This window comes from Manis pentadactyla, chromosome 9 (genome assembly GCF_030020395.1).
Source record: "Manis pentadactyla isolate mManPen7 chromosome 9, mManPen7.hap1, whole genome shotgun sequence".
In the NCBI taxonomy this organism is placed as follows: Eukaryota; Metazoa; Chordata; class Mammalia; order Pholidota; family Manidae; genus Manis; species Manis pentadactyla.
Window position 1 is genome coordinate 90,150,364 of NC_080027.1, and position 20,931 is coordinate 90,171,294.

The following is a 20,931-nucleotide window of genomic DNA, read 5'->3' on the forward strand; positions in this document are numbered from 1 at the left end:
GAAATAAGCCAGGAGAAGAAAGACAAGTACCAAATGATTTCCCTCATTTGTGGAGTATAACAACAAAGCAAAACTGAAGGAACAAAACAGCAGCAGACTCACAGAACCCAAGAAGGGACTAGCGGTTACCAAAGGGGAAGGGTGGGGGAGGTGGGTGGGGAGGGAGGGAGAAAGGGTTTCAGGGGTATTATGATTGGCACACATGGTGTGTGTGGGGGTCAGGGGGAAGACACAATAGCACAGAGAAGACAAGTAGTGACTCTGTGGCATCTTCCTACACTGATGGGCAGTGACTACAATGAGGTATCGGTGGGGGGGACATGATAACAGGACTGAATGTAGTAACCACATTGTTTTTTCATGTGAAACCTTCATAAGAGTTTATAACAATAATACCTTAATAAAATTAAAAAAAAATAAAAGGAATAGCCTGTATTCTCAGAAGATTTCCCTGTCATTCCAGGTGCTGCAGGAACACTTAACACTCCTTACTCCCCTCCTAATACCAGAGGCTAAAATTTGTGCCTTCATGCTTCCCTTGCAGACTGCTGGGCCCTGGGACCACCAGCAGAAGCTTCTAGAAACTGCCAGTGGAGTTCTGTGGGGTAACACCTTTCTCTGTGAACTGGAGAAGAGAAGCAGATGTTTATCACTTTCACAGGAGCTGAAGGCCTTGAAGATTTGGGTCTGATGTCCCCTCAGCTGAGCAACTTCAGGCCAGTGCCTAAGTGGGTGCATGTTTGAGGAACAGTGTCTGTGTGGAAATGCCAGGAAGCCTGAGGAAGTTTGGGGCATCCAAAGAACAGAATGAGCTGGCCGGGCCCTGAGCCACCCCAGACTCCTCCCACTTCCCTGCCACTAACCAGTTCCAGCTGTGCACAGTCCCTGCCATCACTTCCATTCTGGCTTCTAGGAACCCATGACTAATTGAAGGAGTGTGTGTATGTGTGTGGGAGTCTTCTTAAAAATAGGGGTTTCCAGGGTAACTGCTTGGAAAACTCAATCCCATTAATCCAGAGAAAGTTCCCTCTCCTAACTCCCTCAGGGCTCTTAGGGGAAAACAGGCCAGAGACTAACACATTTCTCTATATCAGCAACAATGTTGGGGTGGGCCCTAACTTGTTTACAATTAAAGTTTGTCTCACTTTCAGTTTCCCGTTTCAGGCCCCAGACTTAACCTCTATATACCAGGATGTCCAGTCTTCCAGGTAAGGGTGGCTGTGGGGGCAGGGGTGGGTAATGGTTTAGAGATTGGCGTCTCCTGGGCGTAGAGACTCCTGCAAGCCTTTGCCCTCTACCCAAAGCCCTATAGTCCCTGATCATCAGAAAATACTCCAAGTCTAACCTATCCCCTCCTGTTACAGTTTCAAATATTTTAATTAAAAATATTTCTATGCAAACGCTTCTGCCACAATCTGGAGGCAAAGAAGGAAAACAGTTTGCAAGCAAACCAAAGAACCCAGGAGTTTTTTCTCTCAGAATCAAGTTCTCATTTTGGGGCCGACAGAACACATGTCCTAACCTCTTGCACACATTCCCACATCTCCCTCAGTGAGAGATGACAAATTCAGAAGGAGAAAGAGCTGGGTTGGCTTGGCTTGGGGGTGGGGGTTGGCAGAAGGGGTGGTCATGATGCCACTATGGGAACAAGGTTAGTCATGCAGCTCTCATGCAGGCTTCAGCTCTAGGGGGCTTGTTTGGTGCCTGAGAAACCTGGGAGGCTGTGAAGGTCGAAGGTTGTATCTTGAGCCAGAGGCTCTGTGCCTTCCTTGCTATGTGACCTGAAGCAATCTATTAGAGGTTCAGTTTCCTTTTCTGTAAAAAGGTGTTAATACCAGCCAGCAGGGTTGTTATTGAGATTTAAATAAACTATTTGGCAGCTTTTACTATTATTCTATTCTCCCCTGGCTCCTTACTAGCTAGAATGTGGGTCCATCCCTCAGGGATTTCTGAGGCCAGAGTGAGTGCCCAGTCTTCACCTTTCATAAACACCGCATTTCTCACTAACACCCAAACACCCCTTCCTAAGCATCCTCCTCTTTTTGTTTTTGCTTATATGAGGTGCCTGAGGTGCCTGAGGGGAGGGAGTAATCACAGCCATCTCTCGTTACTCCTTTTCCTTGTATCCTGCTCTCCCCAATCACCCTCAGTGACTTGCTTTCCCCTTATCCTATGTCCTCCACTCTCTCTCCCAGCCCAGCCATGGTCTCTGGAGATGACGCTGGACAGCAGAGCTGGAGCTGAACTTGGAACCACAGATAGTTTCAAGTAAGTGCGTCAAAATGTTACCAGTGATTCCTTTCTGTTTGTTTTGGTATTTTCCAGACTTACTACAATGAGCAAGGGATAACTTTCATTCAGAAAAAAAGAAAACTTTAATCAGAAAAAAAAGAGATAATTTTCAGTTAGCCACTGTCCTGTTCTCCAAAGAAGAGGGAACTGAGGGATAGGGTGAAAAGAGGGAGAAAAGGACAGGGAAAGAGGGAGAGAGCCCTACAGGCAGCTGAGCAGGAGCTGGTTCCCAAACTCTTACCATTTTCTGGGGTCATTGGCCTCGGTGATGGCCTCAGTCAGAGGCTCTCTGTTTTTTCTGCCTGTCACTGGCCATTTGGGACTTAGTCACTCGATTGTTACCCAGTTGAGTGCTTGGTGGGTCAAGGGGACCAATATCATTGAGGGCAACAAGAGTCGGAGGATCCCCCACCTCAATCCTGGGGTGTGCAGGGTTCTCTTGTAGCATGTCAGCCATTCAGCTTGGGTTGTGGGGAAGGGCTCAGAATTGGGGTCCTACTGAGAACATGAATTCAGTAACCCTTTCCCCTATTCGCTGTGTGTTTTGAAGAGTATACAAATGCTGTGTGATGCATAAATGATAGTGGAAACTTCAGAGTTCCTAACCACTTAAAGAACAAAGTTCTAAGAGTCAGTGTGGTGCATGAAAAGAGTGTGGGTTATGGAGTCAGCAGACATATTTGAATATAGACCAGACCAATTAGGAGCTCCATGTCTTCAGTCAAGTTTCCCTCTCCAGGTCTCCATAACTCTTATAAAAAATGGCCAGAATAATTCCTCCATCATGGAAGGGCTGTGAGAATTAAAGGAGATAATATATAAATCACCTAACATAAAGTAGATTTTTTTAATGTAAGATTTTCTCCTCATCCTGAAACAGCTTTCAAGCCCTCACTTAACCGTGGCTCCCAACCACTCTCCCACCAGATTTATTAAGTGCCACCTGGAGCATTGAGCTAGCCTGTTCTAGGGACTCAGTGGTGAATGAAACAGTCCAGACCTTCAGAACTTACTCATTGAGCACAGTCAGCTTTTCTCAGCTCTGCACTCTTACCTAGGCCTGTGTGACCCTGTCCCTCACCACTCTTACCCCGTGCAACACTTGGTCAGCCTTCAAAGCTCAACCCCAAGCCTGCCTGCTCCATGAGCCTCCCCGGAGCCCCATGACCCTTAGGACAGGCACCTCCTGCCTGGCATCCTTGTATACCCCTCCTCGCAGGTCCTTGGGTGGCTTTACCCTATCTTAATTAAGCTTCCTGCAGACAGGCTATGGCCCTTTACTTTTTTGTGCCTTTGTTAACCCCCACTTACAAGCACATATTCTGAGCTCATTAAATGCTTGAAGTAATGACTTTTATTGAAGCAGACAGAGCAGGCTTCAAGAGTATTTAAATTCCCAGATGGTCTTGGACACAAAGAAACCGAGACCTCCCCCCCTTGGTTCCATCACCTGAAACCCAAGCACCTAAGCGGCTTCCTACCTCTTACCTTTTAGTTTCTTCTATCCTAGAGCAGATGGGGAGACATGAAGGTTGAAGTTGAGGGGTTTGCTGTCCCAGGGTCACTGGGGCACAGGAATGCCCAACTCCAGAGAATGGCTGTGGTCATCCTTGTCCGGACACAGATTCTGCTTCTCTTCCTGCCAGGATGCCCAGCCCCGGGACAGTGTGAAAAGTGTTCCTCTCTCTCACAGAGGGCTCAGGGAAAGCGGGGCCGGGGGCTGTTCTTGTCTTCCACTCTGGCAGGGCAGGGGTTAATGGGGAATTGCAACATAACTCTGGGCTGAGTCACCTCCTACTGCCACTCCCCCAAGTTCCCTTCCCCTGAAGTCTCATAAAGGGGACCAGAAACTATACAGTGAAAAGAACTGGAGGTAAGGCACACCCTACCCTGCCCTGCTCCCCCAGGCTCCCAGAAATCTCAGGGCAGAAGCACAGATGGCCTCTGGAGCTCCTGCCTGGTGGGACCATGAGCTGGCAGCTGCTGTGGCTTGGCTTCCTCCTCCCCATGGTGGTCTCAGCCCGGGCTCTAGGGCCTGCAGAGAAGGAGGCAGCAGTGGTAAGGCTCCCAGGAAAGAGGGGCCCAGCCAGCAGAGGGATGGGGGGGCCCTGCTCCAAGGTCCCATCCAAGCCTCCCTGCCTGCCTTTCCCCTCCTTCCACTATGCCCATCTACCCCTGCCTATCTCCCACTGCTCCCCCTTGTTCCACCTGAGCTGCTTCCCTAAGGTGCCTCTCCTGTGACATCAGGCGAGTTAATTAACCTTGTTGAGCCTCGGGCCCCCCAACTGCAAAATAAGGTTATTATCAGTCCTGCAGGGTTGTCACATTAAGTGAAATACTGTATGTGAAGTGGTACTGTGTCTGGCACATTTGTGCTTCATAAAGGCTAACTCCATGCTCATAAGAAAGGCCCAAACAGCTCTTTGTGTGGCTGTGTGTACAACTGTTCAGTCTGATAAGGGAACTCTTACCAGATCTTTAAGGGACTCAGTCTGGCTCTTTGTTTTGGGGTGCAAAGAAAAGAGCAGCAACATTAGAGGCCAGCGTTCAATGCCATTTATTATTAACATGCACCCATGTTCTTCCTCCCATCAAGGCCTTGCTGCCCAGGGGGATGCATCTTCCTTCATGCTGTCTGGGAACCAGGGAACAGACTTTGGGCAGGAAAATCAGAGAGGGGAGGATTAGAATGGCTGGGACAAAGTTCTGTTTAAGATCAGCATTACCTACAATGAGAAGCAGAGAAGGCACTTGTCTCCCACACAGCCCCAAAGACCAAACTCCTTTAAACAAAAGGGCAAGACTCTTCCATGTGGGTCAATGCTCTTTCCTTGGAGCAAGAAGCTAGCTTTTTGGGAGGTGGGTGCTGAGCCAGGTACTGCCCCATGATCTTCCCCACACTAAGAAGGAGAGAAAAAGAAGCACCATGGAGGACAGTGCCCCCAATTGAGGTAGGAGAAGGGGGCTTGGACCTATGGGGTCCAGGGGGAAAGGCTAACCAGGAACCCGAGTACTCCCTAATGAGGGGCTTGGGGATTAGGGGATCCTGGAGCCCCTCTGTGCCCTACTCCCCACTAAAAAACTATCAGGTGCTTTAGAAGGCTTCCTGATTTTCTATAGGTCCTACAAACACAGAACCCCTTATTTAAGCATGTGAGGCACACTGAGGCAGACATACAGAAGGCTATTTGGGTAAGGGCCCTTCTTGGTTTGGAGGAATTAGGGAACTAGTTACTTTAGAGGCCAGGGTGCCTCCATGATTGGACAGAGACATGTACTCATCCTTCCTTTCCCCACTCCACAGGATCCTTGGTCCCTGAAACAAATCCCTCCAGGGCTGGTCGGGGTGGGAGCACAGATTCCATATCCAGTCCCAGAGGTAGGGAAGTTTTTGTGTTTCCTGTGGGTGCAGGCACTGCTAGGGTGTCCCTATGCCCTTGCTGGGGGGATTGGGGTGGTCAGTGGAGGTTTAGGCTCAAGTCTGGCTGGAACCAGAAGGTGTGGTGAGGGGTACAGTGGAACCACAGTCAGAATCCAGGTCCAGGATGGCGTGGGGGGCTGAGGCCTGGGGGCCTGGTCCCAGCTGGTGCTCTCGAAGGCTCTGGAGATAACTCTGGAGGGGCACAGGGCAGAGAGGGCAGAAGGAAGGGCCTGGGTCAGAGCCCACTTCCCACCCTGGCTGTCCCCATATGCTCCCTTCACTCACTCACTAGAGCCAGACTGTCAGCAGGGCCCCAGGTGTTATGGGGGAGGTGGCGCTGGTAGCTGCCCTCACAGAGCCCCACCCCAGCGGAGGTCTGGTGCCACTTGGCCTCTTGCTGATGGATCCGAAGGAGTTGGAGATGCCTTCGCTGGTGGCTCAAGACCACTCCTTGGGAGGGGGCAATACAGACTCAGGGAGGCCTCGTGAGACCCTGAATGCCACCTCCAAACAAACTCACCCTCTAGAAAAACCCATTTGATCTCCCTGTCTGGGTTCTCTCAAACCTCATTTCCCCCCATTATTCTAAAAGAAATTCCTCTTTGGAATCCTACTCTTTCCTCTTCCACTCCACTGAGATCTTCCTATCTTTCCATAACAGCCCCCAGTAACTCTTCCCTTCCCTGCACCCCCTGACAGTTTCTCTTCTTATTCTTATGCAGACCTTTGGCTCCCACAACTCTAACTTTCCTTCAGTGCCCTGCCCCACTCTGCTTAAACACCTCTGCCCTCCTCTCTCAGGTATATTTCCCCTTCCCCTCTTCAAGCCTGGGATCTGGGATGAGAGAAGGCACAGGTTGGCTGCTTCTGTACCATGGCATTGACTCACCATTGGCGTGGGCTCCACGTTCCTCATCCACGAGCTTCCACTGGGCCAGCGCCCCAAGGGCCCCCAGGGCTGGCCAGGTCCCCAGGAGGACCCAGCTATACCAGCAGAGAGGAGGCAAGGCTGGAAGTGCCTGCAAGCGTTGGCCCAGCCGATGGCCCAGTGCCAGCCCCTCCAGGAAGTAGTCAGCACAGGCCACCAGCATGGCAGCCCCCAGCAGGGCTGTGCCCAGAACTGTGAATGGTCGTGGCCACTGAAGTGTGAGCAGGGCTCCCAGCAGTGCAAGCCCCCCCAGCCCCCCAGCTGGCACCCAGGCTGAAGGTGGTTGGTAGATGGGCTCGGTGCCCAGCACGGCCCCAGCGCCCAGGGTTAGGCCTAGCAGGAGACCAGTCAGGAAGAGCCCGACACTGCGAACCAGCATGGTGACCAGGCCACAGAGAAGTCCGATGCCTAGCGCAATGCCCGCGCTCACCTCCAGGCTCAGCTGTGTCTCTAGAACCCGCTCATTGTGGCACAGTAGGAAGATCACCAGAGCTCCTGACAGCAGGCCCGAGAGAAACATCACTGCCCTGCAGCAGCGGTAGCCTGGGAAAGAGGCACGTGACACTGAGACAGAGGGGGAGTCCTGCAGGGTTGGCGCTGATGAATTGGAAGGGAGGGATGGCTAACCAGAGGAGCAGCACACCAGGGACCTCAAGGCAAGGGGAAGAAAGGGACAATCTCAGGGAGGGCAGGGGCTCTTCAGGACAGTGAAGAGTGGGAGGAAGGTAAGATGGATGCACTGAGGGGCACAAGAAGGTATAGTCCTGTCAGGAGGCAGATAGGAAGAAATCAGCATAGGCTGATTCAGCTTAGTGGGGAAGGGTGAAGAAGCCTTAAGTATGGAGGATTTTGAGAAAGGAGGGAAGGGGAAGGCAAGCGATAATTGCCAAGGGTTGGCACTGGAGGGCATGGGGTGGGGGTAGGACCAGAAGAGCTGGCAAAAGAGCAGGGGCCCCACTGAAGGTAGACCTCCCCTGGTAGAGGAGTAGAGGTGGCCCCAGCACAAAGGAGAAGGCTGGCATCATCCCTGAGGGTGACAGTCTTGGGCAGCTGCCCCCCAGCACCCTGGCCCTGTCCTCACCGAAGCAGCAGTAGATGATTCCAAGGCAGCAGCAAAGAGCACACACCAGGGCAGGCGCTGCCTCAGGACTGTCCTGGGGCTCCAAGACACATCCTGGGTCTGGAGGCTCTGGGAGTTGTTGATTATAGGGCCTGGGGTCAGAGCTCATGGCCAGGGGCAACAAGGCTTCCTCCATGGCAGAAGAGGAAGTGGTCACAGAGGGGGGTCAGTGCCAGCTCCTCTCATTCCATCCAAGAATGTCTGGAGGGGGCTGGGAAACCTGTAAGGGGGGAGGGGGCAGGAACTCAGGTGTCCATGAATCTTGAGGACTCTCTTTATCTACTTCTTAGGAAGGAAGGCTAATTTCAGGAGGGAGCATGGTCCTGCTGGGGTACTAAGGAAATCTATAGGACTGGGTTAAGGGAAGCCAGCTGTCTCTTCACCACTCTCTGAAACAAGGACACTAAGTAAAACTTACAACAAAAATCTTGTAAGATAATGAGTTTATGTTTGCTGCCTAGCTTTCCAGGGTGGGGTGGAGGATTAGGAAGTCCTAGATCTGTGGAGAGGCCCAGGGGCACTCATGGGACTCAGGGCTATTTATCCAGCAGCTTGTCCCAGCTGAAAGCAAGCTGCCCTCTATATAGCTGGGACTTGATACTACCCCACTGGACTGGGAAGGGTGGAGTTAGTAAAGGTGGGAGAAGGAGGAATAAGAGGAATGAGTCATGGTGGGGTCTCTAGACAGCTGCTCCAACCCCAGGGAAGGAAGAGGGGAAAACCAGACATCAAAAGGGTTGGACAAGAAATCAAGCAGAGACAAGCACCCAGACTTTGTTAGGGTTTTGAAGCCTCGGCTTCATGCAGAGATAGGGCTGTTGCGGAAGGGTGTCCAGCGACAGTCCAGCCCCCACGACCCCTCATGGGCTAAATAAGAGTTGCCCACAGACATCTCACATCCTGGGAGCTTCCTGCTCCTCCCCTCAGGACACAGGTGGAACTTTTTCTATCCTTCCCTTTCTCGGGGCTGTCAGGGCTGCCAGGGGATTTAAATTCAGTTTCTGCACCAAGCGGGAGCTGGCCCTGGGGCACTTGGGTGTGGGGTGGAGTAGGTGCAGGCACTGTCCTTCAGGTGTCTTCTTTTGGACATCAAGGTCCTGACAGGCTGTAAGCTTGCCTTGGGGAATCCCTTCAATCCGTTTGCAAGTCTGAGGATCCTAAACAAGGAGAGGTTGGAGAGGGGTGTTAACTACTCACCTCCCTGTCAGGCTGAGAAGGGATAGAGTGCTTCCCTAGACTCCCAGTCGCATCTCTGCCCGGAGGTCTCGGGCGTCTGAACGGCTGTTCTTGGGCGTGGGCACCCCCAGGGCCGCTGCGTTCGATGCCCCCCAAACTCCTGCAAGTCGTAGCCCAAGCCCCGGGAGCTAAATACAACCAGCTTGGGGGCTGGAGGAAGGGGGACAGGGTGCATGAGGAAGGGGATGACATCATGGGGCAAGCCCCTCCAACTCTTTCCCCTGTGTGTGGGGGGATCCAGTTTACTTATTGCTCTAGGCTGGGACCAGGGACCCCCAACCATAGCATGAAAGGATTTTGGGGGCTCTGCGAGAGGTTTTGGGAAAGGTCTCTGAATACTTAGACAAGGACTCGACAACTGGAAGCTCTCAAAGTTCCAACTGGGGTCCCAGCGCCCCACCAGCTCCGGTTTGGTTTCTTCCACTTCCCAGATAATTGGAGTATTGTCTTCTCGAGAACCTGGTGGTCGGGATCGGGGAAGGGGCTCTTACTCGTCCGGAGGGGACGGCGAGGGGTTTATGAGTAGAAAAACTTGCAGAGCAAGACGGGGTCCGGAAGGGGGACTAAAGAGAGAGGCGAGCGCAGAGGAAGGGACAGAGAGGGGACGCGAGCCGGGTTTGCGTGGGGACGGGAGTGCATGTGGACAGCGACCGAACAGATTGGTATGCAAATGAATGCAAAGCAGCACGCAGAGGAGTATAGTGCTTTTTGGCCCTCTGCTCCTGTCCTGCGCCCCGCGGAGCTAGGACTTCCAGTCGCCTGGCCCTATTCTGTAACACTGTAACAGGGCCTGGAGCTGCGTCCAGAGGGGCGCATCCGGGTGGTGGACCCGCATTTATAAGGGACGCTTCGGCAGCTGGGTCAGGCGCTGGGGAGGCCGAAGGTTGCTGGGAAAGAAGGGGCCGCGCCGAGGGAACAGGGTGGGGGCTGGCTCGGGGCACCCTCCTCTCCACCTCGGCTGGATACAGAAGGGCCTCTGTCCTCTCGACAGCCAACAGGGAAGGGATCAGGGCGCGGGATCCTCTACGCTCCCTGGTTTTGTCTGCAAGAGAAACGGCCTGTGGCTTGGTGGCTGTCCACTACCTCCCAGTCTCGGCAAAGCCCAAGAATATTGCCAGAGGAACTGCCGTAAGCAGGCACCGCTGCTGGGTGCACTGCTTCGCTTCCAGCGCAGCAGCCTGCAGGGAGCCCCTCCGGCACGCGGAGCGCTGCAGCAGAGGGCCCTTTAAGGGGCGGGGCCGGTGTTTCCCCAGGACCGCCCCCTCAGATTCGACTCGGCGCTTGGCGGACTGGCTCGCGCCTCTGCCAACCGCTTTTAATTTTCCTTCCCATCTTTCCCTGGTGACCCCGGAAGTGGAAGTAGGCGTAGGTCGGCGTCCGCGGCTGGGACGGAAGGCGGAAGCCGAACCGGAGCAGGAGGCGGAGCCGGGGGAGCTGCCGCTCGTAGCTCCCCCCTCCCCCCGGGCCCTAGGCCCTGCTGCTCGAGGGGGAGGAGTTACCCCCGCTCTTCGGTAGGTTACCTTCGCCTCTCCCGTGACCTACCCCGAGGGCTTCCTGGTTGTCTCTCTCAGGGGCAACCCCAAATTCCGCCCCCAGCTTTTCCTTAAGGGCCGCACGGTCCCCACTCTTTTCTGGCCGCCGGCGGCCCCCGTTTAGGGTCGTCTTACCCATTTTCCCAAGAGTGACCCCAGGACCACATCCTTTGTGGTACCTTCCTCTCTCCCTGATTCTAGATTATAGCTTTCCGGAGAAAGAAAAAACAGTAAGGGGATTTGGAGGAGGGGGATGGGAGCAGGGCTGTAGTTAACGTATTATTTCTGGCGTACTGCTAGAGGGAATGAATGCCCCCAAAGAACTTGGGAAAACGAAGGAGGTGGGTGCATTAAATATATCCCCAATTTAAGATTATGTAACCCCTCTCTTGGTTCTTGATAATCCTCATCTTGACACCTTTGTTACAGGCATCAGAATTTACCATGATGGCTGTGACCTAAAATCCTTAGGAAACCCCGGGGTCATGGCCCAGAAGCACCCTGGAGAAAGAGGGTTGTGTAGAGCCCACCACAGTGGTGGTGCCTCCCTGAGGACTTCAGGACCCTCTGTGGACCCTGAAATACTTTCATCCTCAGGACTCAGGGACTCCCAGGGGCCTGCTCCTAATGGTACCCGCTGCCTCCTAGAGCACTCTAGTACTAAGTATACACAGCCGCCAAACCCAGCCCATTGGTCGGATCCAAGCCATGGCCCCCCAAGGGGCCCAGGACCCCCTGGGGATGGAGAGGACCCTGATCAGAGTGAGGCATCTTCAGAAGAAGAGTCTGGAGTGGACCAGGAACTCTCAAGAGAGAATGAGACTGGGTACCAGGAGGATGGGAACCCTTCTTTTCTTTCCATTCCATCTGCTTGCCACTGCCAGGGAACCCCTGAAGTCCCTGAAGGGCCTTACTCTGAGGGAGGAGAGAGCTCTTCTAGCAATTTCTGCCACCATTGTACCTCTCCAGCTGTGGGGGAAGATGAAGAATTGGAAGAGGAATATGATGAGGAGGAACCTCCTAAGTTCCCCAGTTATTTTTCACGTGTGACCAGTGAGAAGAAACCTCCACCACGGAGACAGCGGCACCGTCTTCCAGCCAAGGAGGATACTCGGGAGGGTGGACGCAGAGATCCCAGGCCCCCTGGGCGACATCGGCTGGGCCGGAAGCGAAGTCAGGCAGATAAGCGCAGAGGCCTAGGATTGTGGGGAGCAGAAGAACTGTGTCAGCTTGGACAGGCAGGCTTCTGGTGGCTGATTGAACTGCTGGTTCTGGTGGGAGAGTACGTGGAAGCTTGTGGCCATATCATCTATGCATGCAGGCAGCTGAAAGGCAGTGACCTGGACCTTTTTCGAGTCTGGGTGGGAGTCTGGGCAGGGCGGTTGTGGGGCTGGGCCCAGGTGATGTTCCAGTTTCTCAGCCAGGGGTTTTGCTGTGGGGCAGGGTTGTTCACCCATGTTCTTAGGCTATTGGGTGCTTTGCTGCTCTTGGCCCTGGCTCTCTTGTTGGGCTGTCTCCAGTTAGGCTGGCGGTTCCTGATGGGATTGGGTGACCGGTTAGGCTGGAGGGGTAGAGCAACATGGCTCTTCTCTTGGGTGGATACTCCCACTTTGCAGCGTTGCCTGATTCTGCTAAGAGATAGCAGGCCATGGCAGCAGCTGGTAAGAATGGTTCAGTGGGGTTGGCTGGAGTTTCCTTGGGTCAAGCAGATGAGTAATAGGCAGGGGAATGCACCTGTAGCTGGTGGTCCCTACTGCCAGCCTGAAGAGGAAGTGACTCGACTCTTGACCATGGCTGGGGTTCCTGAGGATGAGCTAAACCCTTTCTATGTGTTGGGGGTTGAAACCACTGCATCAGATGTTGAACTGAAAAAGGCCTATAGGCAGCTGGCTGTGATGGTGAGTATCCTTCTCCTGTTTCCTGTTCTGTTTTTGTTCCTGTATTTTATTTTCTATTCTAATTTTAGGGAGAGTAGAATAAAGAGAAGGCAGAGTAGAAAGCTTGAAGCTGAAGAATGATTTTAATTCTTAGGAAAGAATCATAAAGACTTTACTGTCTACTATAAAATATGGCTTTCACTTGATTTCTTACCTTTTTGTCTAAGTTGTTTGTCATGACATTCTTTTTCTTAATGAAAAAGAAATGAACCTGGTTTATCAGGCAGTGTTGGACTCACACACCCTGGAATATCCAGGTGAAGTTCCTCTGGCCAGGGTGGAGAAGAGGCCTCTTCAGAAAGACTGTTGGCTCCTCTTTCCTGAACAAGTGAGAGCATTCTGAACACAGGGAAATCCAACTATCTGCCCATGGCGCCAAGTGTAGACCTGGTGTTGGAAGGTCCAGGGGGTACATGTGTGAGTGATTATTCCAGGAACAGGTGAAGGAAAAGCCATGCCAAGACCAGCAATCTAGAGTAAGAAAGGGAAGGGGAATAGAATATAAGTCATAGAGAGGTATGTGTATATGATAAGTAGGTCATACATGAAGATAAAGTTGCTTTTATTGATGAGGGGGGCACAGGTGGGAGGTGTGACACACCTTAAGCTGAGGAAATAGGTTTAACACAAGCATGCAAATGCTACTAGAAGTAGATACTAGGTTGAAATTTTTACGTATGATACTGTTCCTTCTGTACAAGTAAAATTACATTATGAATATAAGTAATGTGTGTAAGTTGCATTGGAGGTCCAGACTAGTAAAATACCACAACGTGCACATTACCTCAACAGTTGGGTGATGCCAAAGAGTGGTGCAACTATGGTTTCCATTAACCCTTCAAGGCACAATAAAGTACCAGGCTGGTAACTTACCAGAGGACCAAATTAGTTTGATGGGAAATAAATGCTTAAGTGAATAGCCTGGGATATTCTTAAGAATGTGGAAACAACAAATTGTTTTTTAGTGCTTACACTCAAATTGTTACTAATAGACAGCTCTTTTTGTCACCTTCATGTCTTTTAGCAGATACCTTCTCTTGGGGAATACCATTCTCCACGTGTATCATTATTACAAAAATTCTTATTTTCAATTTAACTTCTTGGAGCAGAGATGTAGTTTATAGTTCCTCAATGCACCTGCCCCAAGCCCGAAAGTTCTCCCTTGTTCTGGGCCAGAATGTCTGTGGTCTCCTTTTATAGAACCTCTCACTTCCTTTATGAGGCCCCAGAGTGACCCTGACTGAAAGGCTGGTCTATAAGCTTGGGAATATGGGAGATTTAACAATATTCTGTTTATTTGGCATCAGTCAGTAGACCACCTTTATTTCTGTTTTTTGAGGGAATGAGGATGAGAATGAGGAGGTTGAGGAAGCTATAGGAAGTGAGAATATCATTTATCTTGGACAAGGGTCTGAAAAGGGGTTAAGAAACCTGTTGAGGTTCATGATATGCTATTTCATTTCTGGGATAGAAAGGCAAACTATTGTAGGAAGTTTTGAGTACATATTAGAGTTTTCTAGATAGAAAAGAATGAGTTTGAGGATGTAGTATGTTCAGAACTCTTACTTTATGCCTGACAATAAAGTTAAAATGTGAGGGCTTGGTATGCATGTGTCAGATAGGGTGGACTGACCATCCCTGTTTGCCTGGGATTGAGGAATTTCCTGAGACATGAACTCTGCTAAAAATGGGACAGTCCCAGGCACACTGGGATGGTGGCTCACTCTTGTGCTATACTCTGTGGTGTATACGTCACATGTATTGTCACTTAATATTCCCAACAATCCACGATATATACCATATTCTAGGTTACATAGCTATTAGTGACAGAGGTAGGACTTGAACTCAGTTCTCGCAGTTAATTATTTACCTATTTTGACTCTCCAAGAGTGGTGAGAGATGTAACCTTTGTAAAAGTTTATTTTGACCCAAGATAGGAGAGGGTTGGAATGGATTTGTGGTGAAATCTTTGTCTTGGTAGGTTCATCCTGATAAAAATCATCATCCCCGGGCTGAGGAGGCCTTCAAAGTTTTGCGGGCAGCTTGGGACATTGTCAGCAATCCTGAAAGGCGAAAGGAATACGAGATGTAAGTTGAAGATGGGTAATTGTCAGGTGGGGTGAATGAATAATCTTCAATAGCAGATGTCCCTGGACTTGTGGATAGAGGCTCTCTGAGGCAGAGAACTGAAGTTGCTTGTCTTTCTAGTTGGCCAGAGGCCTCAAGAGGCCAATAGATCTGTTTCCTTTTGTCCCTTGCTCAATACTGTGATTTACAAAGCCTTTCTTCTCTCAGGAAACGAATGGCAGAGAATGAGCTGAGCCGGTCAGTGAATGAGTTTCTGTCCAAGCTGCAAGATGACCTCAAAGAGGCAATGAATACTATGATGTGCAGCCGATGCCAGGGAAAGCATAGGTATGAAACAGGACAGGAATGGGACAGCCACAGTGTAGGGACTGGGTAGCCAAAGACCTTCTGTGTGTTACTGGTGCTGTGGGGTACAGAATGTAAGACCCTGAGAAAAAGACCTCTGCCATATTGTCAAGAGACTGGGGTTTTGAATTAGCAGTAAGAAAAAAAGAAAGTATTTTTAGCTTTAATATGGAAAGTTGAGGGCACAGTGTCTGTAGGCATATGGAATAAATGTAAGTATGGAGCTAGTTTTTAATGTTTCATCCTGTCAGCAATGGTGAGACATGGCAGTGCCCTAGGCTTGACAGATTATCAAGGAATTATCCTTTTCAGCAATTATTTCTTCAAAGACACTTTCTATCCCTTTTTTTCTCTATTCTTCTGGTAGCCCTATAATGTGAATATTGTTCCGTTTGGATTGGTCACACATTCTCTTAATATTCTTTCATTCCTGGAGATCCTTTTATTTCTCTCTGCCTCAGCTTCTCTGTATTCCTGTTCTCTGATTTCTATTCCATTAACAGTCTCTTACACCTCATCCAGTCTGCTCTTAAGTCCTTCCAGAGATTGTTTCGTTTCTGTAATCTCCCTCCCTACTTGCTCCTTTAGCTCTTGCATATTTCTCTGCAGGTCCATCAGCATGGTTATGACCTTTATTTTGAATTCTTTTTCAGGAAGATTGGTTATATCTGTCTCCCCAGGCCCTCTCTTGGGGGTTGTCTGGGTGATTCTGGACTGAACCAAATTCTTCTGCTTTTCATGGCAATAGAGATAGTCGTAGGCAGGTGGCGTGTGTGTCAGCTGGGAGAACAAAGTCCCCTCCTGCTTGCTGGTTGCCCTCCCCCTCTCCACTGCTTGTGTCAGTTACCTGCACACCAGGAGCAGCCCTCAGGGTAGCCCAGAGCCCTATGGGGAGTGGCAGGAGGTCTGGTTGTGCTCTCCTGCGAGAATGGCACTCCTTTGCACTGTCCCAGCTTCCTCTGCCTGTGCCTAGCAGCCACACACTGGCAGCGGCTGCCCCTGGGTCTGGCTTGGGCGGCTGCACGCTGGGAGGAGACTCTGGGCGGCTGCTGTGGGCACGGCCACTCTCAGGCTGCTCTGCTGCTGTGGTGGGGCCGCACCATAGGGGGAATGAACGGCAGGCTGTTTATTGCCATGAGGGGCTTCAGAGCTGTGCTGCCTTCCAGGGGGCTGGGGCGCCCAAAGCTCCTCAGAATTCCCAGCCTGTTGGGCTGAGTGTGCCGGGAAGATTCCGTCAAGCTGTGAATGAAGCCCCTGTCCCTTTAAGACTTTCAAAAAGCACTCGCTTTTCTTTTGTCCCAGGGGAGCTGGCTGGGGAGCGGGGGTATGGGACCCGCTTGCCAATTTTACTTTTCCAGTTCCTTAATATCCAGCCCACAATGCAATGTGTGTCTGCACTCCCGGTGCGGATTACTAGGGCTGGGTATTTAGCAGTCCTGCACTTCCACTCCCTCCCGGCTCTGATTCCTTTCCTCCTGCCAGTGAGCTGGGGTGGGAGGAGCACTTGAGTCCTGCCGAGTCACGACTTGTATCTTACCCCCTTCGTGAGATGCTGAGTTCTCACAGATGTAGATATAGTCTGGGCGTTGTACTGTATCCTCTTGTCTCTCTTTTAGGCATAGTTGTATTTGTTGTATTTCCAAAAGTATATGTGGTTTTGGGAGGAGATTTCTGCTGCCCTACTCACACCATCATTTGGCTCCTGATTCCAAGGAATTATCCTTTTGTTGGGTTGCAGGAGGTTTGAAATGGATCGGGAAGCTAAGAGTGCCAGATACTGTGCTGAGTGTAATAGGCTGCATCCTGCTGAGGAAGGAGACTTTTGGGCAGAGTCCAGTATGTTGGGCCTCAAGATCACCTACTTTGCACTGATGGATGGAAAGGTGTATGACATCACAGGTACACTGTCCTCTAGAAATATGGGCTCATATATACACAAAACTGTGGTATTTTGGCTAATTATTTCTGTGCTTTCAGAGTGGGCTGGATGCCAGCGTGTAGGCATCTCCCCAGATACCCACAGGGTCCCCTATCACATCTCATTTGGTTCTCGGATCCCAGGCACCAGTGGACGGCAGAGGTAGGTGGTATTGCCTTCTATAATCTACCCTTTTAGTTCTGAATGTGGGTTCAGATGACATGCTGTTTAGGACACCTAGATGTCTCACCATTTATTAAGTTTGCAGCTGAGTCAGTCTGTCTTTAAAACATGGGTCTTATGGGTAGCCAAAAGGTATCTCTTGCCTCATTATTTCTTCTTTTTTCTTCAAAGAGCCACCTCAGATGCCCCTCCTGCTGACTTTCAGGATTTTTTGAGTCGGATCTTTCAAGTACCCCCAGGCCAGATGTCCAATGGGAACTTCTTTGCAGCTCCTCAGCCTGGCCCTGGGGCCACTGCAGCCTCCAAGCCCAACAGCACAGTACCCAAGGGAGAAGCCAAACCCAAGCGGCGGAAGAAAGTGAGGAGGCCCTTCCAACGTTGACACCCCTTCTTTTCTTTCCTTAAATCAATGCCAGGGAGTCAAAAGGGCTGTGTACAGCACAGGATGGAGTTTGACTTGTTTATTTTTAAATATTTAAAAAAGGGAAAAATTTAAACTCAGATTGTTAACTCAGTACTTGTAGGAAGTCCTGGAAGCACTCTCCCTCCTCCATCAGCACCCAGAAACCGAATCTTGTCTTCTGACAATACCAAAGAAAAGGGGATGGCTAGAGCAAAGGACCTCGGGCCTGGGCTGGACAGCATCTCCCATAGTAGTGTGGGAACTGGGTATTTCCCTTGGGTCTGTATGCCTTTGTCTTGTCTTCTGCTGCTTTTTTTCAACGACAGGTCTGCCTGATTTTCTTGACCCATTTCAGGAGGGAGCCTCCTCCTTTCCTCGAATATACTAGTTAAAAGAACAAGAAAGCATCTAGTCCTAAATGTAGGACATACGTTATAGTTCAGTGTGGGAACTCTTGAGTTTTTCCTCTTTCAGCTTGTGGGTGATCACCCAACTTCTTGCTTGTTGCTGCAGGATCGCCAAAACTAATACTTTTTAAACAGTAGACTCATGCCCGCTGCCCTGGGTTGAGGGGGAAGGATAAAGGGGCTTCTGGCAGCCCCCTTATGATCCAAGGGTTTGTATTTTTTTACGTTTATTCATATTTGTATGTACATATCTATTTAAAGCCAGGGGATTTTCTTTCTATAAATACACAACTGGCAACCTGTATCTTCCCTCTCTTCATTGCCCCTATGGATGGAGCCCTTTTTCTCATTGGAGAATCTTTTTTCCTAAGTGTTATCTGAGAGTGAAAGGGCACCTCCTACTGGACCAAGGAAGAGGGGATAAAAAATACCTTAGAGAAGTTTTGTGTAGTAAATCACTTCCATTTTTTTCCCCCAGCCTTATGAAGACATTTCCCTATCCTTTTTGCTGACCAAACTGTAGCCATATCTGAAAAAGATTATCTTTATTATGAGGAAAATACACAGCAAAACAGACTTGGAAGGTGATGGGAATGGAAAAACTTGCTCCAAATAAGTTACCCAAACATGGCTTTTTGCTGTGGAGGAGGTGATTTAGCCCTTACCTCACCTGCCTTTCCTGATTAAAAGAAACGTGCTCCTAGTAGGCCTGGGCGCATGGAGTTCCATCTTCCAATATGTTCTCTTCCTGGAAGTTTGGGAAGGGTGATACAACCCTTTGTTCCAATGTAATCCCCAGGTCCATCCCTCAGTATTTGATGTCGAAAAGAACCCCATGGAATTGGGGCAGCTTAGGCAGCAGTACGCTGAGCAGTGAGGCTGTGTTGATGAGGAAGTGAGCAGAGTCATACTTAGTGTAGAAGCTGGCCAGGAGGTAGCTGGAGAGAGAAGAAGTAGGTTGAAGTTGGTTGGCCTTGGCTCTCCCTATGTGTGTATTCATGCCTCTCCAGGGACTTTACCTTCTATTTTAAATGACCAATTGTACTGCATGAATCCTAGGATATCTGAAAATTTTCCAGCTATATTAACAGTATATACTTTGGGGTTGGGGAGAAAATCAGATAGTACCTTTAACTAACTTATGTTAGTTGTGTGTTTCTAAATTGTTAATGACGTGGCAAATGGCAGCTGAAGCAGTTTCGGCCTGTATGACTGTTGGAATCCTCTTTGCTTCCACTCCCCACAGTCAAGTTTTCACAGCTTTACATCAGTTCTGCTTTTGGAAATGTAAAGTCACTTCATTTTACTTAGCATTTTATTTTCTCAGTCCCTTTTCCCTTCCCCTACCATCAAGGAGACAGCAAGAAATGCTTGAGTAGTGTCTTCTATTTTTTATTGCTTCCCACCTAGACTTAGACCTCATATACCATAGTGTCTTCAAAGGGTCTAAGTAAATAGTTTGCTTTTTTAAAGCTTCCCCTGTGGACCTTTGTACCTGCCTCTTGGAACATCCCTTAAGTCTCCCCTGGACTCAGAGGACAATAGGAGAGATGCTGAGGAATTTGCGGGAAGAGGTAAATTGGAGCCCATAGTCCATCTGTTCCCAGTGTGTCAGTAGCCGAGCCTTTCCTTGGTCAGGAGTCTCAAAGGGTGTCCCTTTCACTCTTTGTAGGAAGACATACATAGTCTGGGAGGAGAGAAGGGGGCAGCGTGAGGGTACAAAAAGGAGTCATTCAGCTCAAGAGTTATGCTAAGATCCCCAAAGGAAGACATAAATTCCCAAATAATTGATTTTATTTTTGGTTGGGAAAGACCTGGGCAGGTGTAAGGGCATGGTTTAGTGCTCACCAAGTTATGGATGACGTTGGTTAGGGTCCAGACAACAGGAATGCTGAAGAAGGGGATGCTGAGTAAAACCACATGCAGCAGTTCTACCAAGATGATGTAGGCCAGCCAGACACCACGACTATTCATCACTCATGTGTTGGGGTTTACCTCGCTGTGTGCCACCCCAACATTCATCCTACCGTAACGGGGGATCAGGCAGGAGTCCAACTCAGTTTCCTCTCCACTCATATTCAAGTTTGTTCCCTCCAGTTGTCTCATGAATAGCTAAAATCCCCCTGAATTCTATCTCCAATCATGCACAAAGGAAAAACTACTTGGGAGAAAAAAAAGGCAAAAAGAATCCTCTCCACATCTTAAGAATGGTAGTATTTACTCTGATCTTTACACTTTAACACTTGAAGGAGTAAGCCTAGGCTTGGCGGCACTTACCTTAGCAGCAAGGGAAATCGACGTACCTCACTTTACTTGACTCAAGAAGTAAATAAGGAATTATTAGGGGGTCACATACACCCGGAATTCCGTAAGAGAGTCATAGGAAACAAGGAACCACTAAAAAGGGGTGGGGGTAAAGCTATTACTGATGTCCACCTTTTCCTCGGGGGCTTGCTCATCCTTGTCTCTCACCCCCTTGGCCAAGTAGTCAGCATCCCAATCCTCCTCTCAAACGAGGAGAGCTGCAAGAACCTTGTTCTGGGATTTTTAGACTGAGGAGAGCTGAGCTCTGCGTTTTGAGAGAAGGGAGTTCTAAGACTGACTCCAGGGGCGGTTCTGATCTTCTGAACTTGGCCCTTTAAAATCGTGCTAGCTCTAAAGCTGACACCTAGTTAGAAAGCAGTATTTGCTCACCCTTTCTACCTAAAAATGCCTTAAACCCTAGTATTGAGCCCACCCACCCCCGTTCCTCCCAGCTTCCTACTCTGTTCATCGGTTCTTCTCCGGGCTCTCTTCAGAGCGTCTCTCTCCGTATTTAAGCCGCCGCCACTCCCGTCTCACGCCGTCGCCTCCGAACACTTTACCCAACACCCCATTCCAGTGTCCCGGCAGCCCCTACCTGCCACCTTGGGAAGCCCGTCCGGCTTAGGGAGCGACGCTCGCCTCCACACCTGCGGTCTCCCGGAAGCAGCCGCCCTCGTCCCCCTGCGCTCTCCTTATTGGAGGAACAGGATCAGTGCTGCCCTGCCATTGGTTGGCGGTCTGCAGTGGAGACGCACAATTGGCCGCCACTTCTGTCCGGAAGGTGTAGAAGGAGGCTTTCTCCCGGCCCCACCTTCTG

The 20,931-nt window shown here is 50.2% G+C and overlaps 3 protein-coding genes and 2 long non-coding RNA genes across 12 annotated transcripts; 2 read left to right on the forward strand and 3 right to left on the reverse strand.

The window, feature by feature from the left end:
- The first annotated feature begins 789 nt into the window (after window positions 1-789).
- LOC130684927 (uncharacterized) lies at window positions 790-4,339 on the forward strand. The gene is made up of 3 exons (XR_008999303.1): window positions 790-1,208; window positions 2,196-2,268; window positions 4,200-4,339. It is a non-coding gene; the product is annotated as an uncharacterized LOC130684927 (long non-coding RNA).
- Window positions 4,128-9,159, reverse strand: LOC118928775 (transmembrane protein 198-like). Of its 6 annotated transcripts, XR_008999299.1 has the most exons (6): window positions 8,959-9,155; window positions 7,723-7,981; window positions 6,603-7,184; window positions 6,003-6,163; window positions 5,528-5,905; window positions 4,834-4,946 (listed from the first exon to the last, which is right to left on the reverse strand). XR_008999299.1 is itself a non-coding variant. In XM_057507779.1 (5 exons), exons 2-5 carry the CDS (start codon window positions 7,895-7,897, stop codon window positions 5,820-5,822), a joined length of 1,008 nt encoding a protein of 335 aa, XP_057363762.1. In that variant the 5' UTR covers window positions 7,898-7,981; window positions 8,959-9,157; the 3' UTR covers window positions 4,834-5,819. The 6 variants fall into 6 exon arrangements, 5 of the variants coding, with proteins under 5 accessions (XP_057363763.1, XP_057363762.1, XP_036774224.2 ...); XM_057507779.1 differs by having other exon boundaries at window positions 4,834-5,905; window positions 5,999-6,163; window positions 8,959-9,157; XM_036918329.2 differs by having other exon boundaries at window positions 4,834-5,905.
- A 1,211-nt stretch (window positions 9,160-10,370) lies between these two features.
- DNAJC14 (DnaJ heat shock protein family (Hsp40) member C14) lies at window positions 10,371-18,112 on the forward strand. 3 transcript variants are annotated; one of them, XM_036918322.2, is made up of 7 exons: window positions 10,371-10,508; window positions 10,959-12,427; window positions 14,448-14,554; window positions 14,762-14,881; window positions 16,638-16,798; window positions 16,877-16,979; window positions 17,172-18,112. In XM_036918322.2, exons 2-7 carry the CDS (start codon window positions 11,015-11,017, stop codon window positions 17,380-17,382), a joined length of 2,115 nt encoding a protein of 704 aa, XP_036774217.2. In that variant the 5' UTR covers window positions 10,371-10,508; window positions 10,959-11,014; the 3' UTR covers window positions 17,383-18,112. The 3 variants fall into 3 exon arrangements, with proteins under 3 accessions (XP_036774217.2, XP_036774221.2, XP_036774218.2); XM_036918323.2 differs by lacking the exon at window positions 10,371-10,508 and adding an exon at window positions 10,524-10,870; XM_036918326.2 differs by lacking the exon at window positions 16,877-16,979 and having other exon boundaries at window positions 17,172-17,497.
- On the reverse strand, window positions 13,004-20,850 carry LOC130684925 (uncharacterized). The gene is made up of 2 exons (XR_008999301.1): window positions 20,710-20,850; window positions 13,004-14,529 (listed from the first exon to the last, which is right to left on the reverse strand). It is a non-coding gene; the product is annotated as an uncharacterized LOC130684925 (long non-coding RNA).
- ORMDL2 (ORMDL sphingolipid biosynthesis regulator 2) lies at window positions 18,341-20,566 on the reverse strand. Its single transcript, XM_057507785.1, is given in 3 exon segments — window positions 18,341-18,748; window positions 19,310-19,497; window positions 19,659-20,566. Coding segments are annotated over 2 exon segments (414 nt in total). The 5' UTR covers window positions 19,917-20,566; the 3' UTR covers window positions 18,341-18,748; window positions 19,310-19,341.
- Window positions 20,851-20,931: the final 81 nt, after the last annotated feature.